At 38.0% G+C, this 12,916-nt stretch overlaps 1 protein-coding gene across 1 annotated transcript; it reads left to right on the top strand.

The window, feature by feature from the left end:
- Nucleotides 1–8: 8 nt before the first annotated feature.
- ppil4 (peptidylprolyl isomerase (cyclophilin)-like 4) lies at nucleotides 9–12,181 on the top strand. The gene is made up of 13 exons (XM_008288876.1): nucleotides 9–87; nucleotides 386–453; nucleotides 1,985–2,049; nucleotides 2,132–2,249; nucleotides 3,304–3,446; nucleotides 3,576–3,672; nucleotides 5,106–5,222; nucleotides 5,308–5,432; nucleotides 5,589–5,655; nucleotides 7,815–7,926; nucleotides 8,080–8,176; nucleotides 8,365–8,497; nucleotides 11,746–12,181. Exons 1-13 carry the CDS (start codon nucleotides 18–20, stop codon nucleotides 11,944–11,946), a joined length of 1,413 nt encoding a protein of 470 aa, XP_008287098.1. The 5' UTR covers nucleotides 9–17; the 3' UTR covers nucleotides 11,947–12,181.
- The last annotated feature ends 735 nt before the right edge of the window (nucleotides 12,182–12,916 follow it).

Consider the following 12,916-nt stretch of genomic DNA (forward strand, 5'->3'; position numbering starts at 1 on the left):
ACAACAGGAACGTCAGCATGGCGGTGCTCCTTGAAACGACGCTGGGCGATATTGTAATCGATTTGTTTACAGACGAAAGGCCTAAAAGTAAGAAAATGAAGCATTTTGCACATAGCAGCAGCTAATCTTACGAACTGGTTGATAGCTGAGTTAGCCATTAGCGAGCTGAGTTACAGAAACAGTGGGTGCTAGCTAATGCGGTTAGCATGTTTGCCTTCTATTCATTTATTTAACATTAGCCTGATATGAAAACAGCACAAATAAAGCTAGAATAAACTAACACACACATACACACACGCGCGCGTCTTAATGCTAATATTAAAGATTTAGTCAATTGTAATGACTGTTTGTTTAATTTAACCTCCTTCTTCTTTTTTTTTTACAGCTTGCCTAAACTTTCTGAAATTATGCAAGATAAAATACTACAACTACTGCCTCATCCACAATGTGCAGGTAAAACTAAGCTGTTCCTAACAGACATGTGTAACACAGGTGTGAATACATGTCATGCTTGTTAACTAGGGCTGCAAATAACAATTATTTTCATTGTCGACATTTCCTATATTTGAAATGTTGTTTAGTCGAGAAAGTGTCCGAAAATGGTGCTAAATGTTGATCAGTGTTGCCTGAAGCTCAACATGACAAATGACTTGATTTGTCCACAACCTAAAGATATTCAGTTTACTATCATAGACCAGTGGGGAAAGCAGACACAATATTTACATTTAAGAAGCTAGAATCAGAGAATTCTGACTATTTTCTTGTCAAAATACTATAAATAATGGTATAATTAGTAATCAATCAGTAATTGCAGCTGTAGTTCAAAATTTGATGCAAATTACATTTGTTTCTCCTGATGAGGGTGCTATAATCAAAGATGAAAAGTGTCCACACAGGTGGATAGATAAACTTTATTTGTCACATACACATTTATACACTGTACAATGCACAGTGAAATGTGTTTTGTACTAGAATCCAGTTTCAATTCAAAAAAATGTTTAAGAAATATATATACCTTAGCAGGAGAAGATGGCTGGATGGATATATACATAAATAAGTCAAATAAAGGTATAGTTAAGATGAGGGGTTGACCGATGTCTTTTTCAGTACTAATGCAGATTAATCAAAGAGACCAATTGCTTATATTAAGTGTGAACGATATGACAAACAAACAAACAAACAAATAAATAAATAACTGTGTTGACTGGTTGGTCGATATGCTCTCATCTGACCTTCTCATTGGCCGGACAGTTGCAGGCGTTACTTCCATAAGGACAAAAGCACGACACCAACAGCCTTCCAGGAATAATCCATGAATAATGGACACCATGTTACAGAAGTTGCCAGTTTGGCTGCATTTTGTTCAAACAAATGGTCAAAGAGTTTAGTTTAAACTTTGCAAACAGCAGTTTGCTGATTTGGAAGGGATACACATGTGCAGTAAAAATTAAGTTTTGTGGCAAAGAGTGACACAAACACCATCACATAATTGTGTGGGATGCTTTATTTATGTTTTCCATTGGCTAAATTAAAAGGGAACCTTTCAAGATTTCTACTTCATTGATACTATAGTGTATTGATTAGGTATTGCTTGTGATGTGAAAACACTAAGGTTGTGCCGAGGGCAGGACATTGCTTTGGACCAAAGACTGACACCAGCTGCATCAGAGCCAAAGCAGCACATTTAAAAAAGTATTTATTTGATCAGAAAGTGGTTAAAAGAGTATACAGATACAAATAATCATATTGTTTGTTTATTCACTCCTCTTATATTCATATTGTAGCCAATTTCCTGATCTAAATTCTCAAAATATAGAAATATTGTGACAAACTTTATTTATATGAAGAGTTTGTGCTGAAAATCTCCACTTTCCTATTTGAGGTTCTGGTGAATATGTTGTGATTTCCAAATTTCCAAACATCCAGCTTTAAAGTGTGGCACCATGCCTGACATGCTGTAAACGTGTTTTTGGCTTCTATTCAGAGAGACTTCATCATGCAGATGGGAGATCCCACTGGAACAGGCCGTGGTGGAGAATCAGTCTACAGGTCAGTCACTTTTGATGTTAGTATTCTTTACAAAGCAAGTTGGGCACAGTGACATTTTTTTTTTCCTCCTCTGTGTTTTTAGCAAACTCTACGGGGACCAGGCCCGCTTTTTTGATATAGAGAAAGTACCGCGTATCAAACACAAGAAGAAGGGGACAGTATCTATGGTGAACAATGGAAATGATCAACATGGTTCTCAGGTAAATAGGATGGACATTCACTGTCGTTTGATCCGTAAAGTTGAAAGCTTTCAGACCAGAAAAAAATGAAAATGCTTGATCATTTTTGTAGACAGACTGGCTGCATGGTCTCTCTTGATCTGCCATCAAGTTAAATGCCATTACAGTTAAAACCAGAAATTTACATACACTGTATAAAAAGACATCTATCTATCTGACATTAAATGTGACTAAATGTTTCTTGTTTTAGGCCAGTTAGGATTACCAAAGTTATTTCTATTTGCTAAATGCCAGAATAATAAGAGAGAGATTTTTTAGATATATTTTTTTATTATTTTCTTCACAGTCAGAAGTTTACATACATTTCCTTAGTCTCTGGTAGCGTCGCCTTTAAACTGTATGACTTTGGTCAAATAGTTTGTGTTTCCTTCCACAAGCTTCTCACAATAGTTTGATAGAATTCTGGCCCATTCTTCCTGATATAGCACTGGTGTAACTGAGTCAGCTTTGTTGACTGCCTTGGTCACACATGCCTTTTCAGCTCTGCCCACAAATTTTCATGTGGAAATGAAATTGTACCCAAGGATGAACCAGACTTGTGGAGGTCCACAATTCTCTTCCTGATATCTTGGCTGATTTCTTTAGGTTTCCGATGTTGCCACACAAGGAAGTAGTGAGGTGTGCCTTAAAATACATTCAGGGGTGTGCCGTCAATTAACTAATATTATGTCAATTAACCTATTAAAAGCTTCCAAAACCATGACATCATCATCATCTGGGCTTTCCCAAATAGTTTGGAGGCACAGTAATCTTGGTGTATGTAAACTTCTGACTTTGAAGAAAACAACGAAAAGTTCTCTAGAAAGTCTCTCATTATTCTGGCGTTTAGCAAATAGAAATTATTTGGGATCCAAACTGACCTAAAACAGGAAAAGTTTAGTCACATTTAATGTCAGACAGTGAAAAAAAGCATTTACATAAAAGCAATTATATATACACTTACAGCTGTTCCTGCAAATGATCCTGCATGATCGGCTACAGGATGTATTTAATATGTTGTTATTCTTCTTCCTAGTTCCTTATTACAGCAGGGGAAAACCTGGACTATCTGGATGGAGTTCATACTGTGTTTGGGGAAGTGACAGAAGGCATGGACATCTTGACCAAAATCAATGAGACCTTTGTTGACAAGGATTTTGTCCCATTCCAGGATATTAGGTGAGACAGGAAACACTGTGTATGTAGCATATAAGCTATATATATATATAGCTTAAGGTTTGACTCAGCAAAACCTCACAACATTTAGTTTCACAATCATGAGTTTAAAAAAATGTCATTTTGCCATAGGATAAACCACACAGTGATACTGGACGACCCATTTGATGACCCTCCTGACCTGCCAGTTCCTGATCGATCACCTGAGCCCACCAAAGAGCAGCTAGATGTAAGCACAATACCACTGTTTCACAAAATACAGTGCCACAAAACATTCACTAACCCTCTAAACTCAGAAAACCCACAGTCTGGTTTGAAAAGCATGTTACTGCTTTAAAAAAGCACCACCGTTACACAATTTATTAGCTAGAAACAGTGAAAACAGAAAGAATCGTCAGATTTTCAACTTTTCAACACTGCATGAACCAATCCTGGGGGACGTGTTGGTACCCTCAAAAAATATGAACCAAATCTAAGCCTTCAACCATGATAACTAATCCGATTCACTTTATTCTGCACTTCTCATTTGAAACACACAATAACATTGTGAAGTGCAACACATGTTAGCAGGCAGCAACAAATTAAGTGCAAAAAAAAAGAATTTGTAAAAGAGGATAAAATGGTATATAACAATAAAACAAGGCAAAATCAGAATCAGAACAGGATAACAAGTAATGAGATCAAAGTTTAAGATAACGTGAATATGAAATACAAAAGTTTAGGACCATTAAGAACAAAGCATTTGGTGAAAGACAAAAAAATATGCGTTTCTTAGTGTAACCATGGAGCCATCAGTGACTCAGCTACAACCAGCAGTTATGTGACAAATATTCTGGGTTTTTTTGGGTGAACACAGCACATAGGAGACACAAATGAAAAACCTAAGTTGCCAAATACCTACAGGACACACCTGGATTGAACATGTCCCTATGGTCACATTATTTTCAGTCTTTTCTGGGGGCACCATCATTTTTGTCCAGGCCTGTTTCATGAGTTTATTTTTTAAAATAATTCTGTTGAATCACTGTTCAAAAGCAATGTCTGATTTTCATTGCTTCATTTTCATTGAATTTTTATTTATTATTACTTTTGTCAGATTCAAATTATTTGTGTGACCGTTGTGGGTTTTTCTTTCATTAACCGAGGGGTACCAACTATTTTGTCCATGTGTGTACAGTATGTAGAGTCACTATGTTCTTTCCAGTATTGGTAGCACCTGTTGGCACTTGGAAAACTGTTGTACATGTCGAATCAAGGTTTTTATACATTTTTGTAAAAGAAAAATTGAAAGAAATTTTAACTTCAGTTTTTTTATTTTCTGTTATGATTTATTGCATAACAGAAAATAAACTATTGCACAAAAGATATTTTGACTTCTCTCTACTTCTAGTCATGGTTGGTCTGTTTCCATAGAGGTGCAGGACTTTGTGTTACAGTGTAAGATAAAAAAAAATAAGTGAGTAAAAATGTGACAGGAGGAAAAAAACAGTCAGAACTGCTTGGAGTTTTGAGGGTTAACAGATATTCAGAACAAGATAATGCACATTTGCCACATTGTTTTCTCCAGAAATTAAGTGAAGATGGGAGCAAATGCTTTAAAAAGTTGTAAATATAGTTTATACTGCCTAAATAACCCCCAGTGTTTCTGCTATGGATGTGCAGAGTGGCCGTATTGGAGCAGATGAAGTAATCGATGACACAGATGGGAAAGGAGCCGAGGAACTGGAGGAGAGGCTGAAGGAGAAAGAAGCCAAGACTCAGGCCATCCTGCTGGAGATGGTGAGACAGAGAAACGCCGCTCTCCGTCATCTGCTGAAGATACCAAAGGTTCAGTCATTCACTCCTCTGTTGTTCCTTCCTCCAGGTGGGCGACCTCCCCGACGCAGACGTGAGGCCTCCAGAGAACGTGCTGTTTGTGTGCAAACTGAACCCAGTGACCACAGATGAAGACCTGGAAATCATCTTTTCCCGCTTTGGGTCCATAAAAAGGTGACGCTGACCTCCCTGTTCTACAAAATTATTGTTTTGTAATTGTTTAGAAATGATCTGTGCCTGTGGAAATGTTACATGTGCTTTTAATTTGCTTCATTTCTAAATTGCCTTTTGGCTTTACCTGAATACAATTCTTGTGCATGTTTTGTGCAGCTGTGAGATCATCAGAGACTGGAAAACTGGGGATTCCCTCTGTTACGCTTTTATCGAGTTTGAAAAGGTGAGCATCTTATGTGTGTACATGACATACAATATTTCAATAATACAACTGTATCTCTGACGATTGCAATCATACTTACTCTGCTTGCCTGACTAGCCTAAATTAATTATATATAAACAGAAAATATTTGTATTAATAGCACATGATTCATTTGAAGCTGGTTATTTTATAGCAGACCAGCGTACAGGTACCCATATTCGTATGATTTCTGAGAACAGAAGTATATCACCTAGTGATCTCAGCACAAGAGCTATTAGTAAATTTAATGCAGACAAGTTAGTTTACTATTTTTAGATGATGTACCATGTGGGTTGTTGAGCTCTTATTTGCAAACTGCTGTTTGCAAAGTTTAAACTCAACTTTTTGGCCATCTATTCAGACAAACTGCAGCCACACTGGCAACTTCTGTAACATGGCGTCCATTAGTTTGGAACCTATATGCATGAATTAATGCTGGAAGGCTGTTGGTGTAGTACTAATATCCTTATGAAAGTAACGCCCGCAACTGTCCAGCCAATGAGAGGGTTGGATGAGAGTGAATTGACCAACCAATCAAATAGTCAACCCATTTATTTTGTGTATTTTTCAGACTTAATATAAGGTATCTGGAGATCTAGAGTTTAAAGGAATAGTTCAGCATTTTGGGAAATATGCTTGTTTTCTTTAATTATAGTCATAATAATACACTTTATTTCTAGAGTAATTTTCAAGCTTCTGAGACACCTCAGATAACAAGTTAAAATGATCCTAAACATACTAAAACATACTGAGATGTCATGACTTTGATGACACACACAACCAGTTTATCTTTAGCAGGCCTCAGCATCTTACTGTTTTGTGTGTGATACGCTTGAATGCTCCGGATGAGGAAATATGACACGATACCAAACTTATACAAGCATACAAATATCTGATATTTGGTATATCTGGTGAAAGGGACAAGTGAAAAGGAAAACCCCCTGCAGTAAGTGAGTAATGGAAATCAATCAGTCATAAGTTTGTTTGTGTAGGGATGTGTTGAGTACTGGTTCAGGGTTGTTAAGGTCAATGGAGAAGTGAAAGTTAGATAAACACGTTGTATAATATTAGATTTACCACCAATCTAGTTAATTGTTTGGTCGCTGTTCATCATGGAAACTTAAGCGTCGTGGAATGTGCCCTCGTTTACGACTCATAATTACCAACTCCACCTGCTCAAGGTAACTTCCTTGTGGTAAACGTATAAAGTGACACTTGTGTGAGATAATGAGGGGAACACCATATGCACTGTTAGATTTTTCAGTGATTTGGGTAAATCCTCTGCAGATGGTGTTTTTTTTAGTGAGGGGATGTGGTGATGTACGCTTTCCCCCCCTTGTCCTGAACACATTCATCGACTGCACTGAAATGGGACAAACAAATTTTGACAGCTGCAGTGAATATTTAAACCATTAGAGGGCGCTAGGTGGCTTGTTGTAGGTAAAATGTGTGTTTTCCTCAGACTCCTGCCAGCGGCATCCAGTTATAAGACAGTGATTTGATGGATGCTGCCAAATTGTTGTTGCATATGAGCCAAAAATAGTGCTGTCACGAACATTAAGGTGAATGATTTTTGTCTACGCATGGAGGAGGAGTGCATTTAATTCAGATATAGAGAGGTTTCATATTGACAGATGAGTAAAATGCAGGTTTTTTTCAAAGTCTGGTTTTGCATAAAAGCCAGTCATTGTCTTTATGAAGAGAAGCTGCCCTCCCCCTGCAGTCTGATGAATATCTGAGCATCTGTTAGAAGCAGTGGTTTGGCACTTCACTTTAAACATATCCTCTGTAAACACTTGTGATGAAGACCTTGCTTGTTCTCAGAAATCTGATAACAGACACAAAATGAAGGACATTTTTTGGCAAAGATTCAGTCTGTCGTTCTGTATCCTGCACTGAGTGAAATGCAGAAAAACATCAGGATGGGCCAACTTTATTTAGAATATTTTTTTTTTTATTTATTGTTTGCTGAGTTTGCATAGAAGCTCTCAAGGAGAATGTTGGAGGTTCAGATTGAATGTGTATTGACATTTTTCTCAAACATAATCGAAATCAGAGCTGCAGATGTAGTTGATTAATAGATTTCGATCACATACTTTTTCTGTTTGTTTTTCTTATATTTTTTCCTTCTGTCTCTACAGCAAGAAGAATGTGAGAAGGCCTACTTCAAAATGGACAATGTGCTCATTGATGATCGACGCATACACGTAGATTTCAGCCAGTCAGTTGCGAAGATCAAATGGAAAGGGAAAGGTACTCGTGCTGAAACCTCTGTGGTTTTTGTGTATGTTTGTACTTATGTACCTACATGTGAACACAGAGGTGAAGCTAGTTTCTGTCTTCAGTGTTGAGTTCATACAGCATTTTATAAGCAGAGATTGAGTCGTGACCTTCTCTGTGTCCAAGGTGGGAAATACACTAAAGACGACTTCAAAGCCTACGAGAAGGACGTGGAGAACCGATCCAAGCTGGCTCTCAAGGATCAAATGAAGCCCAAACAAGAGTATCCTTGTGTGTTAATAGGCTGGGATTGAATTTTCCAGATTTTCCGCTTTGTGTCATAACATATCATTCTGCAGTACGCAACCGTACATACTGGTTACTGTGTACTTTTTTGGCCGTTTGATTTGGCAGACATTTCTCACTGTGGCTTTCTCACCTTCCCGGTGATTTCCATAACTTTCCCAAAAGCTCCAAGTACGACCTGCTAATGGAGGAGGAAGAGGAGGCGACGAGTCACCGGCACGCTGAGAAGAAACACAAGGAGAAGAAGCATCACCATCATTCAGATGACGAGAACAGCAGGAAGTCCAAGAAGCACAAGGTACCTTCGCCCTGTCGCACCTGCTCCATATTTCACTTGCTTAGCCAACACTGATTACGAATATTTGGTTCTCGCGGAGATGAAAGGATGAAGATAAAGGGAATTCTTGTGTCTTTCTTAATGCTGCATTTTGTTTTTGCAATTACTGCATTAAGCTGGTATTATCCTGAAGCTACAGCTACAGATGTGTTTAGAATGTTTGCAGGACTATGAGAACTTTGTGTGTACATTATTCATCACATGTATTCCTTTACATAGATGTGCAAAAAAAACAATTGTATATTGACAATTGATATACATTTGCTGTGCAAAACTAGTTGATTTATATAAAACTTATCATAAATCAAATACAACCCCAAGCTGAACAAAAAAAATGTTTAAGAATATGACCAAAAATAAAGTAGAACATATTAAATTAATAATAACAAAAATGAGCAATAAGAAATGACAGTAAAACTGCAAATCAAAATAAAAGATGAGGCTCAAACAGGTAAGTTTTAAATGTTCTTTTAAAGATTTCTACACTTTCTGGCCCTCTTAAATGCATCACTTCAACTCAAATCTGAGCCATCAAACCAATAGTGAGTCAGCGCTTTAAACTGTGAATATTTGTCTTTTTACAGAGGTGGGGCAGGATATTCTCCTGTCAGAGCCTACATTATCTCAGCTCAGGTTTCAGCTGCACAGAGATGGAGAAATAAAGAGTGTAGGCTCAGGTTGTAGTCCATTTAGAGCGGTAGAGTCCTGGTTTAATTGTCGTTGTAGCTCTTTCTTTATTCTAACCAGCTGATTCATGAACTTGTTAAGCACATATCAAAGGTGCACTATTTGACATTCAGGGCTTTTCCTGTGTGTTGAAACAACTTACCAAACACCTGACCGCTTCAGGAAATAAAGACGGAAAAATTCAACTGAAACAACAGCCAGACTACAGACACTACAGCAAGGAACCAAATAGCACCAAGACCTGTTTATGTTTATTTAGCGACAAATTCATAGTGATAAGTTTTATATGGGATTAACCTGACGTGCCATCAATAGTTACAATTGTGTTTAGCAAAGATACAGTTACTGTGGTTTTGCAAACAACCAGTTTACTGTCAGTCAGACACACTAGAGCCTTCTTACAAGAAGCGGGTTTACTGAAGTATTTGCATTATTATTGGGTAACTCCAGGAAAAGTGACAAAGCAGTTTCAGATTACTTCGCAAACCGGATTCTTTGAACAGGCCTCCACAAGCTCAGATGTTCATAAACACAGAGGCTTCACCTTGCTGTGTCCCAGTTCCATTTACCAGGACAAGACGAGGAAAAAAGACTGCATTACTGGAATGAGGGGGAGTGTCATAGTTTGAACATGAACTTCAAATTATATTTCTGTCCTTTTTTTTTTTTTTTTTTTTGCAAATGTGGCAATATTGTTGTGAAGAGACAATCCATATCAGAATATTTTTGTGATATTAAAAATACCGTATTTCCGTGGTTGTTTCTGTCAGCGGTGGGCTCGCTGCCACTTCATTACCGTACATAAGTCTGTTTTACAGCATCTGCGTTTGTATTTCAGGAGGTACCTGGCCGGTGGCCCAGTGTGGTTTGATGTTGATCCAGATTGTTTACTCTGACCTTTGATATTTAGAGTTTCCTTGTTGTCAGTAAACGTTATCTGTCAGTTCGTCGTGACTTGCACACAGAGAGCAATCTGTTAGAGAAGAGATAAAAGAAGGCATGTTTGCAAATGTGCAGCGAGCTGTTTGTAGCGTAGCTCAGAGTGTTGATAGATGGACTACATTTCTATCTGCAGAAACTTTGCAGCAACAGTTTTTTTTTTTTAAATCACAAAACTGGAGGGATGAACACCATTCACTGACCAAAACATATTCCCTCATTCAGTGTTTCGATGATGATTGTGGAGAGCAGCTTTGTACAAATTGCTCCAGAATCGCCGATAATTCACATCGTTTTCATCAAACTATTCAGTGAAGCGCTATGAGATGACTTGTAGTTGTAAATATGCGCTATATAAATAAAATTGAATTGAATTGATGTCTTGTAGGGGCGATATCATCCCAGAAGGCTCCAGGATAGAAATGTTTTATCAGGAAAAAGATGATCACTCAGAGCAGCTTTACATTGATTTTAGGTGACTGTTCCCTCTAAACAGATATGTGAACCCAAATCCAGCCAACAAAATGCCTCTGCAGCATAACAGAGCCACCACAACTCCTCTCTGTAGAGATCAACTGTCCACAACTATATCTTGTCTTAGTGTACGTCACATATACATCTGTGCTGTTATAGCATGTATGTATAAAAACCTACAGTAGGCTGTAATCACTTCATGACTTAAAACGTATTTGCACAAATGACATTCTGTAAAAAAATTAAATAATGTTGCACTCCTCAGCACAACATTCGAGGTCCGTCTACTTCTAGCCACAGTCGTGCTGCGGCCATAGAGATGCAGGACTTTACGCTGCAGTGAATAATGAACCCACAGTGATTAAAAATGTGACAACACCTAGAAAGTGCTTGCGGTTCAGAGGGTTTAGCATTTGAACTTGCATAAATTTGGTCTTAAGGAGGACAAATGTCTTCCATATTTTTATTTTTCAATCACCTTTTTGCTTAATTTACAGTGGTGCTTAGTAGAACTTGATGATCAAAAAATCAAAATTAGAGCTGTTGATAACAATCAAACAAAACTAGCCACCAGATAAGTTAGTAGTCCCAGACATGAGTCAAACCTTGTACTCAGGATGAATAAGCTCTAAACACAATGACTCTTTATAGTTATTACAAGACCGTAGAATTACCTTGATTTGTCTGTCATCAGCAAACCTAACCACACCCACATACACGCATCCATAATCCCTTGATTAAACGCGTCATTCTTCACAAAGCGTTGCCACATAATGTTTTACATTTCCCAAAAATGTATTGCTGTTTTGTAGGTGCAGAGGAATTGAGGGTGTGTGTAGTCCTTGAACATGAGACACCCCTGACATTTTCCAACATGGTTTCCAGGAAAAAATAATTGTTTCATACTGGGGCAAATGTGGTGAAAATTTAATGAAAACAGATCAAATACAAACAAACCTGAATACAAGATTATTGTTTATGAAAACCTCAAGAGAGACAATCAGGAAAAAAGTCTTCGTGCAAATCATCTTGTAAGCTTGAAAACAACCTCATGCATGTAACTTTTTCAACTTTCGTCCCGTCTCTCCCTTCTGATTCCACATTTCCAGGAGAGCGAGGAGAGCAGGCGTGACAGGAAAACCGGCCGCCAGCGCTCTCGCTCGCGATCCCGATCCAGAGACCGAGACCACAAACACAGCAAGTCCCGGGTCAAACACGGGAAAGAAGGTCGAGACAAAGGCCACAGAGACCGAAGTCGCAGCCGCTCGCCCAAGAAGTCCAAGGATAAAGACAGGAGTAGATACAGATGAGGGAGGATGCAAAAGAAAGATGCTTCACCTTAATCTTATTAAATGTCTTTGTGGCACAGCTGTACTTAGCATGACGTGATGTTCATCAACCTAAACTTCCCTTAAAATCACCTTCTTTGACTGTCAATAGAAAGTCCTTGTCACATTGTCTACATGAACAAAGTTGAATTAAAAGAAATGCCTTTTTTATATAAACATTAAAAAACATCCGCCATAATGTGGTCGTATCAGTTAATCAGTATCAATCCATTTCATTTGAATACCATGACAGACTTCCCCGTTATACTTCCTCACCACAGTCCTCTTCCTCTTACACGCTGCTTGATTTAGAATAAACGTGGTCGATGATTAATATTCCACCTTTAACTTTCTGACTGATGGGTTTTTTTTTTCTTTCAATTTTGTTTGTTTTTTTTTACATCTGTAAAATGTCGGCATGGAAAATTGCTGGGTGTAGAGTGTCTCCACAGTGTTGAGGGAATTCACTGGTGTCTCCCTCCACCCACATGCTCTCGCTGGGGTGATGCACCGACTCAAAATGTCACTGCACAAACTCAGAGCTGACATCCGTGCCTGCAAGTTCGAGGTAAATTTAGAGGAAACTTTAGATGTGAGATAATGAGGAAAGCAATATTAGAACCGTATTCTGAGATTGTTAACAGCTAATTAAGCACTTTATTGGAGATATACTGTCTTAAAAATAGGCCTTGGTAACTGTTAAAACTGGAAAAATTACAGTAGGAATGTGTGGGCTGAAATTCTTTATTTACGTATAGTATGGTAGTTATATTAAAAATAAAGGGACAATTTTTAAAGAACTTTCCAGTAATGTATTTCACAAATTAGTGGGCATCTTACCATGAAGACATCACTTTCACTCTACCATGTGCTCAGCTGTGACATGTACTCTGCTACATGTGCTGCTCCCATTTAGATCACAGTGCATTTAAAATGTGTGCACCTCCCTGAA

This window comes from Stegastes partitus, unplaced genomic scaffold, assembly GCF_000690725.1.
Source record: "Stegastes partitus isolate 25-593 unplaced genomic scaffold, Stegastes_partitus-1.0.2 Scaffold578, whole genome shotgun sequence".
In the NCBI taxonomy this organism is placed as follows: Eukaryota; Metazoa; Chordata; class Actinopteri; family Pomacentridae; genus Stegastes; species Stegastes partitus.

Excerpts from the sequence above, each read along its gene's own strand:
- ppil4 (XM_008288876.1), top strand. The coding sequence starts at position 18 with ATGGCGGTGCTCCTTGAAACGACGCTGGGCGATATTGTAATCGATTTG. Across the intron at positions 2,250-3,303 it reads ATGATCAACATGGTTCTCAG|TTCCTTATTACAGCAGGGGA; the intron begins GTAAATAGGATG and ends TCTTCTTCCTAG. Across the intron at positions 3,447-3,575 it reads GTCCCATTCCAGGATATTAG|GATAAACCACACAGTGATAC; the intron begins GTGAGACAGGAA and ends ATTTTGCCATAG.